Raw genomic sequence first — 19,439 nt, forward strand, 5'->3', positions numbered from 1 at the left:
GTGCTATTCAATATCACTGGCCTATGTGGGTGTTGAGCCCTTGAAATGTGCCTAGTTCAACTGAGGAACTAAAATTTTAATTTTACTTAATTTTAATTCATTTAAATAGTTAAATGTGACTAGTGGCTACTGTATTGGACAGCACAAATCTAGATGTTCAGGATGAAACCATGGAAGCTGCCTTAGACCCTTCTTTTTCTCTTACTCCCCTGATCCAATCTGTCATCAAGTCCTGTGGGCTCTAACTTCAAAATATAGGCACCTTTACCTGCTACCACTTTGGCCCAAGTCACCATCGCTTCTCACCTGAGTTGTTATAATAGATCCTTACTATCTCCCTGCTTACACCTGTGTTCCTGCAGTCTACCACACAGCAGCAAGAATGAGCCTGTTAAAATGCAAGATCCTGTCATTCGTCTGGCTTCCCAGTTCACAATAAAAGCCCTTATGCAGGGCCTCAGAAGTCCCATATAACCTTTCTCCCTGCCCCCACATTACCTCTCCCTCATTCTACTGCAACCACACTGGTGTCCTGGCCATTCCTCCCACCTCCAGGTATGCTCCCATCTCAGGGAATTTGCAGCTGCTCTCCCTGCAGACACCCACAGAGTTCACTCCCCAGTCTCCTCCTGTGTGTACCAAAATGTCGCCACAGTGAGCCCTTTCCTGACCACTCCAAAACTGCAATCCACCCCCACCCGGCACTTTCTCCCACCTTCCCTGCCTTTTCTTCATAGTACATCTCATCAACATAAAATGTACCTACTATCTTCTCCTCCTAAAACACCAGGAGGGCAAGGCTGTTTTGTCTATGTTGTGTGCTGATGTATCTCCAGCATGTAGAGTGCCTGGCACAGAGGAGATGCTCCATAAATATTTAATGAATTAGTTAAGTAATTGGGTTAACAGGTGAGCCAAGGAAGAGGCTACCTCTACCTGGGGTAGTCCTAGGAGCAAGAAACACTAGGGTATGAAAATAGCATTGTCCAGGGTGTCAGAGACCTGGGTTCAAGTCCACCAAATGAGCTCTGTGATCCCACACAGTCCCTCAGCCACTGAGTCTGTTCCATAATCTATAAGACAGAAATACAAATCTCTTGCCTCCCTCATGGTGTGGCTGAGGACCCAATGAGGTAATAGATTCAAAGCCCTTTGTGGGCCATGAGGAAAAGTCAAATTTTGATGAGGGGTTTGCCGGGTACACCTTCAGGAGAAAGTTAGTTGCAGTTGACAACTCACTGAGAGGTGGTGGTGGCCATCTGTAAGTCAGCAACACAAAACAGCTTATTCGTGCAGTTCTTCTCATAGGGCAGCTATAACCAAACAGAGAGAGGCAGGGGTCAGACCAGGGACACCACCATCCCTGGGAGCTTTGCCTCTCGATCTTCTCCATAGGACATACCTCTCCTTCCTTAGACTCTGAGAAGTGCAGGTAGAAGGACGTGAAGGCCAACAGACTGGGGTTGTACCCATATGGCCAAGAGAGCTGTGACTGTGACATTCCTTGACCTGTCAGGGGTACGGAGTGTGCTTGGTCTTACAACAAAGGTACACCGGGATTTAGGCCTCTGGCCAAGGTGAAAAATGGGGGGACCTTCATGGAATGGTGGGGGTGCCTGTCACATTTATATCATGGGAATTAAGCAGCAGGCTTGCTCACAACTCACTAATCTGAACATTTTAGGGAGGAAAACCTAAGAGGAAAAAAAGCTTCCTTAGTCCTTTTAAGTAGAGGCAGGAACAGCAGGAGCAGGAATGGGGGGACACCTAACCCAAATATTGTGAGGTCCAGTCCTGTGAGGTTCTTGTCCCCATGACTAGTCTTCTCTGTAGGATAAATATTCCCCTTGTAATTTTGCCTATACTAAAACAAAATCATTTGGAAAGTTACAGAGGGTCCAAAAGGCCCAGGCAAGGTGAACAGCCCTAGTTAAGTTAAAAAATCAAATTTTTTTAAAGGAACTGGATCTATTTTTTTGTTATGAAGGAAACAGCCAGCTCCTTAACTGGAGAATCTCTGTGTTTATCTCCCCAGCAGCCAGTGACCACCTCAGTAGCTTTCTGCAAGGAATGTTACCATGGCCTGGAGCTGGAATGGGAGCCCGAAGCTAGAAAGGAAACTTACTTCCCAGAGGAGGGAGATGCAGTTTGAAGAAGTCATATCTTGGAGCTCTATCTGGCTAGCTTAACAGTCTGAGGCAGGTTTTTTTTTTTTACTTCTGCTTTTAATATAGCCAAGTAGCCTGCTTTTTCACCCAGGCCCAGTGAGAGAGAGCAGGATTAAAGCATCTAAGCTCCCAGCTAGAACTCATTCTTTGGAAACATCTATGTGCCTAACCTAACACCAAATAATTTCTCCTCACCCATTTCATTAGTGGAATAAATTTTTTTTAAAAAATCTCTTTGTTAGGGGCGCCTGGATGGCTCAGTCAGTTAAGCGTCCGACTTCAGCTCAGGTTATGATCTCACAGTTCATGGGTTCGAGCCCCGCATCGGGCTCTGCGCTGACAGCTCAGAGCCTAGAGCCTGCTTCAGATTCTGTGTCTCCCTCTCTCTCTGCCCCTCCCCCACTCACTCTCTGTCTCTCTCTTTCTCAAAAGTAAATAAACATTAAAAAAAAAAGTTTAAAGATACTTATTGATTACAAAGGGAAATAGTACCAGAAAGGGACAGATCAACATGTTGTACCTCCTATGCTGTGCACTTAGAAGGACACAGCTTCACTTCTGTGATACTTCTGTCAAAAATGCATAACCTGAATGTAATCATGAGGAAACATATTCTACAAAATAACTGGCCTGTACCATTGAAAAATGGTGAGACAGACCGAGAAACTATTGCAGATTGAAGGAGACTAAAGAAAGATGAGTATTGAAAAAATGTAATGAATGATCTTGGGCCAGAAAAAAAAAAAAATGTTTTCTTTTGCCATATAGGACACTAATAGGACAACTGGTGGTATCTGAATAAGTTTATACATTACATAAGAGCATTTTATCATTGTTAATTTCCTGATTTTGATCCTCATACTGTGGTTTGATAAGAGAATGTCCTTGTTTTTTAGGAAATATATACTGAAGTATTGGGGTTTAAGAGGCATCCTATCTGTAACTTTGTAACTTACTCTCAAATGGTTGCAAAATATAAACGTGTGATATATATACATACACATACATATATGGAATGTGTGATATGTATATATACACATATATGTATGTGTGATATGTGTATATACACATATATGTATATGTGATATGTATACATTGTATATATGCACACATATATGGATGTGTGACACGTATATATTCACATATATATGTATGTGTGTATATATGTATATGTGTGTGTGTGTGTGTGTATATATATATATATATATATATATATAATAAGAGAATGATAAAGCAAATACGATAAAATATCAAAATGGTGGGGCGCCTGGGTGGCGCAGTCGGTTAAGCGTCCGACTTCAGCCAGGTCACGATCTCGCGGTCCGGGAGTTCGAGCCCCGCGTCAGGCTCTGGGCTGATGGCTCAGAGCCTGGAGCCTGTTTCCGATTCTGTGTCTCCCTCTCTCTCTGCCCCTCCCCCGTTCATGCTCTGTCTCTCTCTGTCCCAAAAATAAATAAACGTTGAAAAAAAAAATAAAAATATCAAAATGGTAACTTTGGGGGAATCTAGATAAAGAATGCATGGGAATTTTTTGGACTATTCTTCAAAATAAAAAGGTTTTGAAAAACAGAATGTATATAATTAATTATAATCTACTTATTCATGAAATTTGTTACATTAGTTCTCCTAATCTTTTCTGAATCATCTATTCTGTCAATACCAAAATTTTAAAAATTATTTACAAAATAAATATACTATTATAAATTTCAGATAAAATTTCTTGCCTAAAAGAATTAAGATGACAATCTTTGCTCATAGGGAGGCTAATTCTCCTTCCTGGGCAGAAGAGCAATGGAAAGAGTCACCCTAGTTATATTATTCTCTTATTTCTATTCACTGTTTGTGACTGATTCATTGGATACTGGCCAAAACTTAAGCCAAATATTTATTTAATTTATATAGAGCACTGTTGTAAAAATATTAGACAGTCATGAGTGTCCTATGATTACCTGGAAATATAGGTACTCTACCTGAAGATTTTCTATGTCAGTATGAACTGCTTTTGGCGGCTTTTCCTTTTCATTCCAACTGACTGTAATTATTATTTTAAATGTGTATGTTGTCACTTTAATCTTGCTGATTTTTCTATATGCCATAAGACCCTCTAAATGAAGACTGACAGAATACCATTGGCGGCCAGGGTATAGAGAACCAAATCACCCTATATATCAAAGAATCAAGAAATTTGAGGGGTGCCTGGGTGGCTCAGTCAGTTAAGCATTCAACTCTTGGTTTCAGCTCAGGTCATGATCTCACGGTTTGTGAGATCGAGCCCCAGGGTGGGGACTGCACTGCTAGCCCAAACCCTGCTTGGGATTCTCTCTCTTCCTTTCTCTCTGCCCCTCCACCGCTTGTCCTTTCTCTCTCTCTCTCAAAATAAATAAATAAATATTAAAAAAAAAAAAAAGAAAGAAAGAAATTTGACTGTTTCTTTTTCCCTCTGACTTCTCTGAGTTATGAGAGAAGCTTCTTGTGACAGACACTCACCAAGTTTCTGGGTAGGTCAGACATTCAGCCTGAAGGCCGAGGTCAGGGCCTGGGTAGGCAGATGCACTAAAGAGCATCCTATCTACAGGAAGGAGCAGGTTGGCCCAGTCCAGACTCCACACAGGACCCCCACCACACTATCACCAGAGACCCTTGCCTAGTCGGACAACAAATTCCTATGCATCATTAAATATGTAGCAAGCACGTTTTCTGTGAACATAAAGGAACTGACCTTGCATGTGGTTTGGAGACTTGTGTTACCCACCAGTAAGGCCCTGGGCAAATGAACACCATCTCAGGAACTCAGTTTCCCCCGTTTAAACAGCAAGGGGCCCAAATACTGTCTGAGGGTACTCCTAACTTTAACATTCTTTAAAGTTAGAGGAACAGGTACTTTTTGGGGGACGGCTCCCAGGAGTCTCGCCTCGCTGCGTCACCTGGAAGATGGTGAAGGGCTCAGTGTAGAGGTCCAAAACAGGGTGGGGATGGTCCCTCTGGCTCTCTGAGGTCTGGAGTTGGTAGCTGACCTTGACACTGATGCTGGAGAAGCAGTCCTCCTCACAGAGCTACCACAGAGTCACCAAGTAATACAGGATTGGAGTGGCATGTGGGGGAAAAATGACAAGAATACTTTTAAGTCTGATGTAATCATAATAAGAAATAAACAATGAAAGTGTTGAGTCAGAAGTCATAAGCCTCTTCCACATAAGCCAAGCTGAAGGGAAACTTCCTTCAAGCAAGCTGCCTAGAGCTTTGGAAAAATCTCACTTGATCTGCTACAACCTCAGGCCTGAAAACTCATGATGGTTCCCATCCCAAACACAAAGGGATTTTGGCCATCAAGAGTTACAAACCAACTTGAATATTTTTTGGAGGGCAAATGGAAGCCACAGAAGGGAAGAATTGTGGTCACATCTGTGTTCATAAAGGTCTTTCTCAAAGCAACCTGGAGGACTTATTAGAAAGGTAAAACCTGGGGCGGCTGGGTGGCTCAGTCGGTTAAGCGTCCGACTTCGGCTCAGGTCATGATCTCACGGTCCGTGAGTTCAAGCCCCGCGTCGGGCTCTGTGCCGACAGCTCAGAGCCTGGAGCCTGCTTCCGATTCTGTGTCTCCCTCTCTCTCTGACCCTCCCCCGTTCATGCTCTGTCTCTCTCTGTCTCAAAAATAAATAAACATTAAAAAAAAAAAAAAAGAAAGGTAAAACCTGAAGATGAGGAGATTACTTAGGGTGCCATTGGCCTTAGGTGAGCCTTTCAGTGATGGTAGGAGCTTTGAACACCTGAGAGTAGGTGAGCATGATCCCCAGGTAGAAAATGTAGTTTTTATTTAAGGAAGGCATAGACTTGCTACAAACACTTTCTTAATCCAATTAACACCCTGAACAGATATGTAGTGAGAAGCATAACTTATAAGTTTATTGGAATAAATGATCCTTATAGGTCCTTCTAAGGCTGAGTCCTGACAAACGCATGTCTTTTATGTCTCCAGGCACCTCTGTCAGGAGTAAACCTTTGTAAATGATACCTTTTGTCTTTATTTTATTTTCTCTCATTCAATGTTTCTGATGTTTACTCATATAAGGGCACTCAACCCCACTACTAGGTGAGATGACATGAGGCTGGGGTGGGGGGATCCACCGTTATTCCTGATTTGTTGCCAAGAAAAATGTCAGCCATTAGAGCATTTCCCTTTGTGTCCAGTTTCTAGGAAGCTCAGAGACATAGTGTTCAATTTCAGTAGATTTCTTTACTTTGGAGTTCTAGTATAATTAACTCCATCTCCCATGCCATTATATGGTTCTTGATCTGCTAGGATTATTATAATTGTCTAGTTTGTTTTGGGTATATATCCTTCATGGCAAGCATCTCAAATCTTTTTTCTCAAGAAAACCCAGACCCATCATGACTCTCTTCTAAACTCCTCCACTTACCTTTCCCTCTGTGGGAATGAGCAGGAGGGGCTCACAAAGACGGGACACACTGCCATCCCATTCCCTAAGGTGGCTCTGACAAATATTCTTGTCTGAACACTGCAGTCTTTTCCTCTGCTTCATCACATCCACGTCCAATGTGAAGTTCAGAACTGTGTCTTTGAGGCCTGGGAATGAAGACCAGACCTTCCTGATAAGACTGGGATGGGTAAGCCCTAGACAGGGGGCCCCTAGCCTGCCTGCAGTTCCTTATGAGCCCTTCCTGAGTGGTGTCCCCACCTAGTCCCTTGTGTTGGAATCCCAAGTCTCTTCATTTCAAAAGTACTTTTCTCATGGTCTTCTGGCACCTGGTTCTAGTCCCTCAGTGCCCCAGCCCCAAACCCAAAGCAGCACATTCCCAGGGCTATGATTGAAAGAGAAAACTATGAGGAAGAATAATTCAGAGACTGGAGAGAGAAACCATAGAGTAAGACCTGAGGATAGTGGAGCTGGAAGCACCTTACAGACTACCTGGGCCAACTCCCATACTGTACAGAATAGAAACCAGGGCCCAGAGAACGAAAGACACTTGCCCAGTGTCACACAGCCACTCAGAAGCTGCTATTCAAGCAATGTGACCTGAATCTTTCATCCTATACAGCTGGAACTGATAGGTCTGTCATTTTCTACCCCCAGATTTGATGAAGGCCTCCTTCTACAGGAAAGCCACTACCACCTGGGAGAATGCTTTCTGACCTGCAAGAGGCAAAGAGACATCTTAGGTATTGTTCTGGAGAGATTAAACCTTGGGGACTGTTGCTGAGGGATTATTCTGGAGGGGAGCTCTTGGGTTAGCAATAAGTACCTGGGCTATGAAAACCATGCCCATCCTCTGCCTTCTGGAAAGGCACCCAACCAATGCCAAGTATGGGGATGGAAAAAGAGGCCAGGCTTCCAGCAGGTTATCTAATCCCACCTGCCTAGGGAGACACAGTGAGGAGGGAAGGAGGGAAGATGTGATCAGAGAGTAAGAGGAAAGGCACTTCTCAGGAGCCCCTACAAACACATGCACACACACACGGGCACAGGAGAGGGGGATGGAGGCATGGCTGCCTTTTTTCTGAGTCTTCTTTCAGAAACTCAATCCTTCAGCCTTGAGGAAGGGATCCAAAATCCTTCTGCCCAACAAGGGTCAGATAAATCCCTTCATAGTATGGATTTAACAGCAGACCGCTCTTTTCTGGGACAGTTCCCATTAGGCAGAACCTAACCTCAAGGGAACTAAGCTCTAATAGAGGGATTTCAAGTACCAGGACTTCATAACACTCCCGGCACACCACCACCCTCCCAGTCCTCTTTCTCTGTCCCCTACAGAAGCCAACAAGGAATCACCACAACACTGGGTGGGGGGGAGGGGGGAGGGTGGTCAGCCAGGCTGTCTATTACCTGTCTCGGCAGCTGTAGTCACAGAGCTGATTTCAAAACACAAAAAAGCATTCACACTGCTGTTGAAGCCAATGGGCAGTGCCATGGGGGTGAAGGTCATGGACACATTCAGGTAAACCACAGGTCTTGAGCTAAACAAGATAGCAAAGAGAACCATGAGGAGTGACCACAAGACTTCAGTGCTTGGCTCATTCAATTATTCAATGAATATTTATTGAACATCTCCAGTATACCAAGTGCTGTTCTGCATCTTCAGGATGTAGTAGTTGGAAAAGAGACAAGTCTCTTCTCTAGTGAGAAAATAGACAACAAGCAAATAAGAAGAGACAGGAAAATCCTATGTACAGGTAATGCTATGATAAAAGGAAATAGGGGGCACCTGGGTGGCTCAGTCAGTTAAGGGTCTGACTGTGGCTCAGGTCATGATCTCAGAGTTTGTGAGTTCGGGCCCTGTGTCAGGCTCTGCAGTGACAGCTTGGGGCCTGAAGCCTGCTTTGGATTCTCTCTCTCTCTCTCTCAAATATAAACATTAAAAAATTTTAAGAAAACAAAACAGGTTAGGGTAATAGAGATTGGGGGCTACTTAGTTGGGTGATCAGGGATGGCCTCCCTGATGAGACATTTGAGATGTGCCAACAAGAGCTAGCTGTGTGAAGAGAAGGGGAACCTCCTTCCAGGCAGAAAGCACAGCTAGTGCAAAGGGCATGTGGTAGCAGTGAACTTGGTTCGTTTAAGGAACACAAAGGTCAGCACGACTGGAGCACAGTTAGTGAGACAGAAGGTAGTAAGAGGAGACGGGGATGGAGGGATGAGCAGAGACAAGCCATGGGGATGGTGAGCCACGGTAAAGAATTTGGATTTTACTCTCTAAGTGGGAGCCACTGAGGGGTTTTAAGCAGCAGGATAAAGGCAGCCGTGTGGAGAACAGAGCACGGGGAGTGGAAGCAGGGAAGAACACCATGGCAGTGGTGCAGGTGAGAGATGCCAGCGTCTTATACCGGGAAGCACTGTGGAGGCAGAGCCAACAAAATCTTGTTGATGGGGTGGTGGGAGAAAGAAAAGAGAGGAATCAAGGATGACTCCTGGGTATTTGTCCTGAACAAGTGGTGCCATTTACTTAGCTGGCAAGCCTGGGGAAGGGCAGCTTGGGGAGAATGAGGAGTGGGTGAGAACACGAAGTCCATTTTTAGACATGTTAACTTCGAGATGCCAGACAGCAACAGCCAAGAAGGGCGTTAAATAGGCAGCCAAGTTGGAGCTTGGTGGAGCGCACAGGACAGATAGGTGCTCTGCCAGATTATTTACAGCCACGGGATTTGATAATTCCCTTAGGGATGGAACACAGAAGTTCTGAAAATCATCATATCATCAAAATAATAGCTTTCAATGAGTACTGTACCAAATCTTTGCAAAGATTCTCTCAATCCTCATAACTCTGTGCGGGAGGTGCTGTTGTTATTCCCATTTACAGATCAGAAAAGTGGGACTCAGAATACAAGAACCTGCCCAAGGGCAAATGGTTAATTGAGAGCTGAGGGTCAAACCCAGATGGGCAGATTCGAGAGCCAGTGCCCTCGACAACCACATTTACTCTCTCCCATCAGTGCCTGGTGTCTTCATGGGGTCACTGAAGACAGGGCAACTAGGTGAGGCTGGGACTTGGGACCCCAGGAGGCAGAACGAATCCCTACCGGAGCACAGCTGCCCGGCCCAGAGTGCCCACGGTGATGTCAGCAAGGCCGTCACCAGTGAAATCTAAGCCGCCAGCCACCGACATGCCAAAGTAGTGGAGTCCTGAGGCCACCTCTGAGGCTCTGATCCGCTGTGGAGAGAAAAGCACAAGGCATGGAGGAGGAGAAGGGGAGCCCTTTTGGGTTTTATTCAAATCAGCATGATAAGCCTTGATCCCCACCCCAGTGAGCCCTCAAGTGAGGAACTGAAAAGAGAAGGGCAAGGTTTTCCAGGGGGAATGGCATTTGAATGGAGCCCTGAAGGGCAGGTGGGACTTGACATGGCAAGTGATGAAAGCTGGGGTTGGGGAAGAGCAGGACATCTGAGGACACAGCCAGGGGTCACTGCAGTGGGAACAGAGGGGGTTTGGGTGCAAGGAGGCTTGAGGAGGGGCTGGGGAATGAGGTGGGCCTGACTAATCAGACACAGGGCGGAAGATGGCGAGTAGGAGCAGCCAGGCCAGGGGTGGTAGGGATGGAGAGAGACAGGAGCCAGGCCAGGGCTGGATATGGGAGAGAACCATTAGGATATGTGTGGGGGATAGGAGAAGGGGCCCAGAGGAGCAGCAGGTCTGGGAGGAGAGGATGCTTTGGGTTAGGCAGCATGAGATGCCTGGGGAGCCATCCAGCAAGGTGCTCGGGACACAGCTGGACATACAAAACTGAAGTTAGAAGAACAACCATGGTCTGAGATGGGTGAAAGTGCCCACAAACTATGTAACATGAGAGGCTGGCAATGGGGTCTTGGGAGATGAGGGTTAAGGCATGGATGGGGTTGGGTGGGGGGGCAGGAGCCAGAGAAGGGACAGAAAGTGAGGAAGGAGAATCTGAGGCAGGTCCATGGTCAGGAATGCCAAAAAAGGGAGATACGGGTCAAGAAACAGATGTTGCCACAACCTCTTACCCCACTGGAAGGGTCTGGGGTGAGGTCCTGGCCTGGAACCTCCAAGTGACTTCTGTCCTTCACTGGGCACTGCTGACCCTTTGGGACCCGCCTGACACTTAGAACTGGAGCTGACTTGGGGCTCAGGCTATCACATCTAGGGAGGTCAGAATCTCATAGTAGAGGCTGGAGAGAGCCCTGCAGGTTACCTGAGAGGGGGTGGTAGGAAGGCCATCCCAGCGTCCATTGTAGATGTACACGCTGCCGAAGCTGGTACCATCATCTGCCCCAAAACCCTCCAGGGGGGCCCCAATGGCCACATCTGTGAGCTTATCCTGACTGATATCCCCCACTGTTGCCATGGCAAAGCCAAATCGGACATCAGTGAATCCAGGGTACCCACTCAGCGTGTGTGCCAAAGAGAAGGAACCATTCTGTAAAGCAAACAGGTAGCTCAGTCCTCAAGAGAGGGATGCAGGGTGCACAACCGCGGCCATCCCGGAAGGCATGCTCACTGGACTTGTTCCTGATTCTCTAGCAGGGAGGCTGAGGCTCAGAAAAGGCAACGGACCTCCCCAAGGCTACACGGTAAGTGAGTGGTAAGGCTAAGATCCTCCTGCCCAGAGCCTGCTAGGACCCAGAGCCTTCTCCCTCTGCTCCCACAGTTAGGGGTACCCCACTGGCAATTGGGAGGCCCGGGTTCTAGTCTTGGCTCTACCACACACTCGCTATGTAAACTTGAGCAAGTCTCAACATCGTTGAGCCTCAGCTTCCTCATCTGTAAAACGGAAGTGACACAGTATGAGAAACACAGTTACAGTGAGAAACAAGCGAGATCATAGACAAAACATGCTTTGTCGAGCGTGCAGCTATTTGGGATGTTATCATCATCGACATGGGATGATGGGGTGGGGAAAGTGAGAAGGTGGAGCAGGGGAACAAATGGAACAGCCGCCCCAGCTGTCCACCATCCACCCTGCGCACTTCCCCAGCACTGTCCTTCCAAGCAAGGCAGGGCCAGGGCACTCCCAGCCTCCGTCACCTCTGCAGCAGGCTAAGCACCCACAAGCTCAGCAAGTTTGCGAAGATGGAGACTCCCACCTGCTTGTTCAGATGGTACACGTAGACTCTGCCTTCCTCTCCGTGAATGTGGTAGAAAGGAGCAGCCACGAGCAAGAAGTCCGTGGTCCCATCCATGTCAACGTCCACAGGGCACAGCTCAGAGCCAAAATAGGATCCCATCTACAGCCCAGGAGGAGCTCAGCTCACAAGGGTGCTGGGGAGGCCTCCTCTGATACCCCTCAGCAAGCCTAGACTCCTGATCCTGTTCTTCCTGGACTGCCAATTTGGGTCATTCCAGATCAATCTGTTCACCAGAGAAACCTAGAAGCCTGGGTGAGCGGCCATATGCCCCACAGCGGAGGAAGCCAGTTGATAACCAGACATGCAGAGCTGGGGCAGTGGCACTGCATTCTGTCTGAGTTCTGTCCAGGCTGAGGTGATGCCCCTCGGTGTGCCTTGGAGCCTGCCCCATTCCCTCTGGGACTTCCAGATCCTCCATCTATAATAATGGGGGCATCCTTCTCCAGCAAGTACCTGCTCTCCCTCCAGCACTGGCACGAAGTTGGTCTCTTTGCCCTCCTTCTGAAGCTCAAACACGGCCCCCCGCTGCTTGTACCGTGGAGCCCCTGCCACATAGGAGAGGCCACAGGCCTTGTGCAGCAGGGCCACTGAGTAACCTAGGAGGGAGGAGGTGGTGGTTGTCGTTGGGAGCTCCCAGGCCACTCCTTAGAACCCCGACTTTCCCAGCCAATCCTTCAAAGTAGCCTGGGCAGAGGGGAGCAGATCTGGAGAAACTGTCTTTCTCATCCTTTTAAAAATTGGCATCAGGGAGTGCTCCCACTTAACCACCGTAGCTGGTCACACACATGTGCCCCATCACACAGAAGTGATACACACACATTATCATATATACAGCTTCACTCCAAATATACTCCTTCACACACATTCACCACCCATGTTCATCATACACATGGTATATGAGGACCAAGGAGAGGGGTGAAGGGTTACCCACCACTACCGTTAGTGGCAAGGCCCCACATCCTCAGGGCCACCCTGAGCTTCAGTACCAAGGAGGCCTTGTCCTCATCCAAAAGGCCCTAATTCTCAGCCTCGAGCGTCCCTAACCAAGGCCCATCCCTCAGTCCATGTGACTGACCACAGCCTGCCCTAACTGGGAAGCCTAGTGCAGGCTAATGCGCAGACTCAGTGTCCCTGTGTAGGCCCCACCCTCACTCAGGTAGTCTCCAGGCCCCGCCTCACCTAGATAGCTGTACTGTGCAGTCTTGGTATCTGCTGCCGTCTGGTTCAGGAAGCGACCCCGGCGGCTGTGCAAGTTGTAGAGCAGTGCTCCCCCTGACCAGTTAAAGGCCCCGACGGCACCGAGCAGCACCTGCCCCTACAGGGGATGAGGGTTGGAGGTCATCTGAGAGGCAGGAGCTGGGGCCAGCCACAGCAGCCATGGGCCTACCAGCCAATGTCACAAACCTTGGGTTGGGGGCGGGGGATGTTCAATGATCCCTGACCACCTGGCTGGAAACGCAGAAGGAAGGTGAAATGGCAAATACCCAGTTCCTACCTTGTACCCATGACCCTAGCGGGGCAACTGTCTCTCCAGTGAGTGTCTCTCCAGATTTCCAGGGTGGAAATCTGACCCGGGCCATAGACGTTGAGCATTAAAACAAAGTACGGTTGAGCAAGACAGAGCTCATCTCCTTCTGTACAGGTTGCTCAGCCTGTGCCTGACACCCAAGGCCTACCTGTGTTGAGCAATTTGCTAACCACAATTCCACCTCTGTGCAGGGCTGATGTCCTCACCATGCCTGCATCTTTCCCCATCTGGGAGGAATAGTGCCTCCGGTGAGGAGAACTCAGCTTGGTAGGCAAGTGACCCGAGCCAAAGCTGGTGTTAGTAGCGTATATTAAGAGGGAACTGCTCAATCTTTGAGCACACAGAACAAAACTGACCCCTGTAATAAATATGGCCATTCTTTTGCCTACCTCAAAGGTCCAGATTAGGGCAAGCAAGTACAAGAGTTTTCTTTTATCCTAAACGGGCTCCTTCAGAGGCCTCATTACAGGAGGACAGAGCCCTGCACTGTGAGCCAGGGGTCCCTGAGTCCCTGGGTGTCACTGAGGCCCTTCCTCTATGGTGATCCTGCCTGGTGCTGAGTTCACCACATACCTCATCCAGGATCTGGGCACTGAACCCGATCTGTGCCAGTTGGTAGTGGAGGGCCTCTCCAACAGTGCCTAGAAGCCAAGAAGCCCAGTGAGATGCTGCTGTGGGCTGAGGTGAAGGGAGAAACTAAGTCAGGGAAGGGCCCAGTTTGACCTCACACCCAGAGGGAACGATGTTCGGAATAATGGGACATATACCAGGCTGAGAGTGGAGACCTGATCCTGCTTTAGTATCTACCCGCAGAGTAAGCTTGGGCAGCTTACTTCCTCTTTCTGGGCCTCAGTTTCCTCATCTGTGAGCTCCTGAGAGTGGGATCCATGTCCCAGTCATTCTTTCTCCAGCACTTAAGCTTCTCATCAGAGGTTCAGGTAATTCTGGGGAAGCGATGAGGGCTGGGGATATTGTTACCTTTTTAGAGATGGAACAGCTGAGGCTCAGAGAGGTGATAGGAGTTGCCCAGAGAACCATATGGAGGTAGGACAGGGGTGGGGCTGACACACAGGGCTTGGCCTCCTGCCAGAGGCTAAGTGGACCACGCTGGAGCCCTCACCTTCCGTGTGAATGATATTCTGCTGCAATTTGCTCAGCAGTCCATCCAGGGCTGAATAATTGGTCACTGTGAACGCATGTCTCTCAAATGGGTCTGAGGCAATCAGCTTCAGTTCCTTGAGGGTCTTAGTACTCCCATTTCCCACCTGCACAGAAGCCCTGGGTCAGTGGGTCAGCACTGTGAGGGCTGGCTGGTTCCCAAGCCCAGGGAGCTCTCTAGGCTAGGAGAGGGCTGAGTCTCTCTGCTGGCCTTCAGGGCCCTTCACCACCTGCCTCCTTTCCCTGCTCCCTGTTCTCCCACACATACCCCTTCCTTCTCACACCAGGTTCATTCTCACCTCTGCACATGCTGTGCCCTTTGCCTGCAGAGCCCTTCTACCTTCCCTGCACCCTAGGCCAGCTACTCCTGCTTGTCCTCCAACACTTAGCTTAGCACCGTCTCCTCCAGGAACCTTCCCTGATGTTCTTCTTTTGGGATCCCTGAGTGTCCACTGCTCTCCCCATCACTGCTGGGTGAGTGAGCTGTGACCACAGTTGGGAAACAAGCCCTCTGTGTGAGGACCCGATATGGGATGGGGGAAGTACAGGACATAGGGACTGGGAGAAGTTGGTGAGAGTCTGTGAATAGAGCAAGCCCCTATCGGGAACCCTGGCTCCTCCCCACCCCAGGCTGAACAGGGTCAGAAGGTGCCCCCCGACCCAACTCCCAGCTCTTACCCTGATGGCAAAGCGCTCAACACCTTGCATCTTTGGGGAACTGATGACAGTTGTGAGGTTGAGTGGATCCCCAAATATGTCCCCATCAGTGATTACCACTATGACCTTGGGTGCATTTTTTCTGGAGCCGTGGCTTGGCGTGAAGATGTTGTCTCTAAGTAGGGGAGAGTAAATAAAGAGGAGAACTTTGCCAGAGGGATACTGAGCTCCGGGGAGATTTTACTCACTGACCTGTTTCAGAATTGGAGAGGATTAAGGAGCCCTCCGAAATGGGGGAACAAAAGCCGGAAGAGGGGTGGTGATGCCCCTGTGGCACACAGCAGGGCCAGGTGGAGGGGAGGCTGAGACATACCTAGCCCCTCACCTCCTCCCATAGAAAGGTGCTGGATAGCAGAGTCTATTCTGTGTGTATGTGTAGGAATGACAATGATATTGATAAAGAGTGGCTAATATTTACATAGTACTTATGTGCCAAGCACTGTTGTAAGTGCTGTGCATATTTTAACCCATTTAATCCTCACAAAATCCTATAGAACAAATAATATTATTTTTTTAAGTTTATTTATTTATTTTGAGAGACAAAGGGAGCATGCAGAGGGAGAGAAAATCCCAAGCAGCCTCCACCTGTCAGCACAGAGCCTGACGTGGGGCTGGAGCTTACAAACTGTGAGATCATGACCTGAGCTGAAATCAAGAGTCAGATGCTTAACTGACTGAGCCACCCAGGTGCCCCTGACAAGCATTATTATTATTCTCATTTTAAATGTGAGGCAACTGAAGCACCGACAGGTTAGGCAACTTACCCAAGGTGAGTACAAAGTAGAGATTGAACCCACGCAGCCTGGCCACGAAGCCCATCCCTGTAAGTACCGTGCTCTACTGATGCTCACAGCAGGAGTCTTTGGAAGACTTTTTGGAGGATGTCTTGGGATGTCAGCCATTAACAAAGACTGGGTTGAAAGACCTCACACATTTCCCTCAGCCAAAGAAGAGCTAGAACCTGATCCTCTCCTCTTCACAGCTCCATCCAGCCATCTCTCCAGGCATGATGCCTCAGAACCTCTGGGCAGGGCCGTGAGCTGGCACCCAGTAGGTGCTCAGGTAATTCCCACTGCCCTCATACTTACAGGACATGCTGTATGGCAGAAGCAGTCTTGGTGACATTCTTCACTTGAGTGATATTCTGGACTCTGGCGAGGGAGGCCAGTGCATCCTGGCTGTCCCGAAGATCAAACTCAGTCTGTATCACTTCCCCATATTGCACAAGGGCAAAGTTGCACTATAGAGGAGGAGCCGAGGTGGGGAGGAGGTTGGCAGAGTCACCATGCCCAAAGCCGCCCCTGCCCCCTACACGGTTCCTCCTGGAAGCAGTGGAAGAATCCACTCATTTCTCCTTGCCTCCAGGCAGGAGGAGATGTTAAGGCAGAGGGAAATCTCTAAGCAAGGAGAGGTGGAGGAAGGTATAATAGTACTGGATCACAGTGAATCATAGACTTGCCCCTGAAACCATGTCTTTGTGTAGTCCCCCTCCCACATATTGACTATGGGGTTGGTCATGTGACTAGCTTTGGTCAATGGAACATGAGCAAATGCGATACAGTCAGAAACTTGAAAAGTACACGCATGCGCTGGTTCTTGCCCTCTTGGAACACTGCAGCCATGAAAACGTTAAGCTGGCCTGCTGGAGGCACAAGGCCCAGACAGGTAAGGCCATCTTAGGCCATCCAGTCAAACAACAGGATGTCTGCAGCTGCAGGAGTAACTCCAGGCAAGGCCAGCAGAAGGACCACCCAGCTGAATCCAGCCCAAATAGCTGACCCACAGAACTGTGAGCAAATAAATGGTTGTTGTTTTGAGGTAGTTTGTTCATGGCAATAGAGAACTAATAGACTGTGTGAGTCTAGCTCTTAGGGAAGCCCACCTCAAAGCACTTGGCATAGAAGTTCTTCATCATGTTGGAGATGAAGTCTTTGGCTTTCTGGAAGTCTGGGGGATCAATGCTTCCTGAGCCATCTAGGATGATGGCAATCTCAGTGCCTGGCCAAAACAGGGAGCAGGTTAGGAGCGGACACGGAATTTGACACAGGAGTGAGGGCAGCATGTGCTGCCCTGCAGGGCACCCACCCCATTCAAGCCCTGAGGGCTCAGTTCAGGGAGGAAGCTGGTAAAGTCCCCAAGAGTGAAGCCTCTGTCTCGGAGGCATAGATAGCCATGGCCTACTCGGGCTCTGACCTGCTGAGTGAGTCACTCCCATAGCTCCTGCTCCTCGGGCCTCAGTTTCTCCATCTGTAATATGGAGAGGGGGGCAGAGCTGGGACTAACTAGGCCTATAGAATCCAGCCACTGCTTCCCATCTTCCGGCCCTCGGCACACCTCACCCCTGGAGGTCACCAGCCTAGGGGTCAGCTCTGACAGCCTCTGGGAACAACCCAGATCTGCCTCTTCTCACCAGCTGCTTCATCCTCCTGCCCCTCTTGTGTCTTCAGAGCCCGGCGCCACCTGGCTGTCTTCTCTAGGCTGCCATTCTTGTTCCGGTAGCAGTCTCTGGCATCCACATGTACATTGGGATCAAGGAGATTTTCTTTAAAAACACATACGGAAGAACTCGGAGTCAGATAGCCTCCTTGTTCACCTCCAGGCAGGCCCACACTTGTCTCTGCTTTGATTTCCTTCACAGGGGCTTAGGCTCGCCTTGCCCTCTCTGGGCTTCTGTGTCCCTCTAACATCTGCCACGCCTCTTCCTGGAGACCCAAGGAGATCTCTTTAGAGCTATCTAAGGTCAGTCAGTGTCCAACCCTTACCAAGGTCAGAGAAGTAGACCTGAGCCTGGGGTTGGAAGTTGTTGGCTAATAGGCTGCAGGTGCCTATGAGTTCTGGGCTGAGGCTGTGGGGCTTCCGGGACATCACTTGAATACAGATCTAGGAGAGAGGGGGAGAGAAGAAGGGGAAAGCCTAGGTCATCTCCAGCACAGGCCCCCTAATCACAGCCACATCATCACCCCATTACAGAATCCATCACCTCCATTACAGAATTAAGTGCCACAACCAAGTAGAAGATGCAGGAATAGTTTGCTCACCCCTCATCAGGGGTAGGAGTCAGTGCTGGGGCCAAAGCTGAAGTTAAGCACTTAGGTCAGTGTGCTGGGTCATGGAGTACCCAGGTCAGAGCCATGGTTAGCCCTGGGGTTGGTACCAGGGAGGCAGCTGGGCTCAGCCCTGAGAATATGCCAGTCAGAGTGTTATCAACACCGGTCAACTACAGGGTAAGTTCCACCTTCCCTGAAGCCCTCCATCATCCTGCCTCATGCATACTCACCAAAACACTGTGGTGGTTCCGGACAACTGTCACTCCCGGGTGCCTTCCCTTTGGGATGGGGGCATGCTCTGAAACAGTTAAGCCTAGGTAAGGAGGGAAGGATGCTGGGAGGCAACCCTACAGCCAACATCAGAGGTCACATGATGGTCAGGGCCCCATAAAGAACAATCGGCCACTCAGAGCAGCTTCTAGAAGCTGGTTGGGGGGCCTTCAAGCACAGGCCTGGACATGTTCAAGGCAAAGGGCCTATTCCCTGGGCTTATTCACTGACTCATTCAACAAATGCCCTGTGATGTCTGCTCTGTGCCTAGCCTCATGGCAGATGGTGATAGGGATCTAGACATAACTGAGACCTGGTACTTTACTTACAGGGGATCCCAGTTTGGAAGGGCAGGAGGGCAGAGAAGAACTAGCCGGTGGTTGTGTGCCGCACTGGGGACGGGTGAAAGATGCTAAAGAACTGGCTACATGGACCGATGAACTCTCCACTCTCCACGTTCTATTTCTGGGGACTCTTAATGCCCCAAGACCCCAGGGTGAAAGTGTAGCTCATTCCTCTCCCTCCACAAGGTGGGCCTCAGGAGACTCATTTTTGAGCCATAGAATCACCCGCTTATGCTGCCAGCCTGCATCCCCTTCTGAAGCAGAGACTGAGGCTGATCAACACCATGCCTTTCACAGAGACAAGAACCCTACCATACACAGCTGAGGGTTCATCAGCAAATGTGGGCCTTGAGTTGAACTGGATGGAATGAGTAGAGTTGGTTAATGTGTGAATTAGGTCCATTCACTTGTTCATTCATTCATTCAAACAGCATTTATTGAGTGCCAATCCCCATGCTAGATGCTAGGATGGCCACAGGTCGGGAGGGGTAAAGTTAGATGAAATGGAGGTGTGATGAATTGGGACATGTTGGGTTCTGGAATCAGATAGAGTCGGGTTTGCCAGCTGTAGTGCTGCCAACACTAGATGCATGCCCTTAGTCGTATTG

The 19,439-nt window shown here is 48.9% G+C and overlaps 1 protein-coding gene across 5 annotated transcripts in view; it reads right to left on the reverse strand.

Annotated features, from left to right (window-relative positions):
• The window catches only part of ITGAE (integrin subunit alpha E), a 75,388-nt gene that overhangs the window by 20,390 nt on the left and 35,559 nt on the right, over positions 1–19,439 (reverse strand). For 3 of the 5 annotated variants that reach the window (XM_040455566.1, XM_040455564.1, XM_040455567.1), the window contains exons 4-20: positions 18,448–18,530; positions 17,933–18,050; positions 17,581–17,712; positions 17,053–17,168; positions 16,259–16,410; positions 15,132–15,285; positions 14,416–14,560; positions 13,869–13,936; positions 12,947–13,082; positions 12,221–12,363; positions 11,726–11,866; positions 10,834–11,058; positions 9,703–9,833; positions 8,012–8,142; positions 6,587–6,753; positions 5,093–5,221; positions 1,240–1,313 (exon numbers count right to left, since the gene is read on the reverse strand). In XM_040455566.1, coding sequence (XP_040311500.1) covers positions 1,240–1,313; positions 5,093–5,221; positions 6,587–6,753; positions 8,012–8,142; positions 9,703–9,833; positions 10,834–11,058; positions 11,726–11,866; positions 12,221–12,363; positions 12,947–13,082; positions 13,869–13,936; positions 14,416–14,560; positions 15,132–15,285; positions 16,259–16,410; positions 17,053–17,168; positions 17,581–17,712; positions 17,933–18,050; positions 18,448–18,530 — 2,245 coding nt within the window. The remainder of the gene's footprint in view (positions 1–1,239; positions 1,314–5,092; positions 5,222–6,586; positions 6,754–8,011; positions 8,143–9,702; positions 9,834–10,833; positions 11,059–11,725; positions 11,867–12,220; positions 12,364–12,946; positions 13,083–13,868; positions 13,937–14,415; positions 14,561–15,131; positions 15,286–16,258; positions 16,411–17,052; positions 17,169–17,580; positions 17,713–17,932; positions 18,051–18,447; positions 18,531–19,439) is intronic. The other 2 variants (XM_040455565.1, XM_040455569.1) reach the window with 2 other exon arrangements.

Source organism: Herpailurus yagouaroundi, unplaced genomic scaffold, assembly GCF_014898765.1.
Source record: "Herpailurus yagouaroundi ecotype Mexico unplaced genomic scaffold, PumYag 215, whole genome shotgun sequence".
Taxonomy (NCBI): Eukaryota; Metazoa; Chordata; class Mammalia; order Carnivora; family Felidae; genus Herpailurus; species Herpailurus yagouaroundi.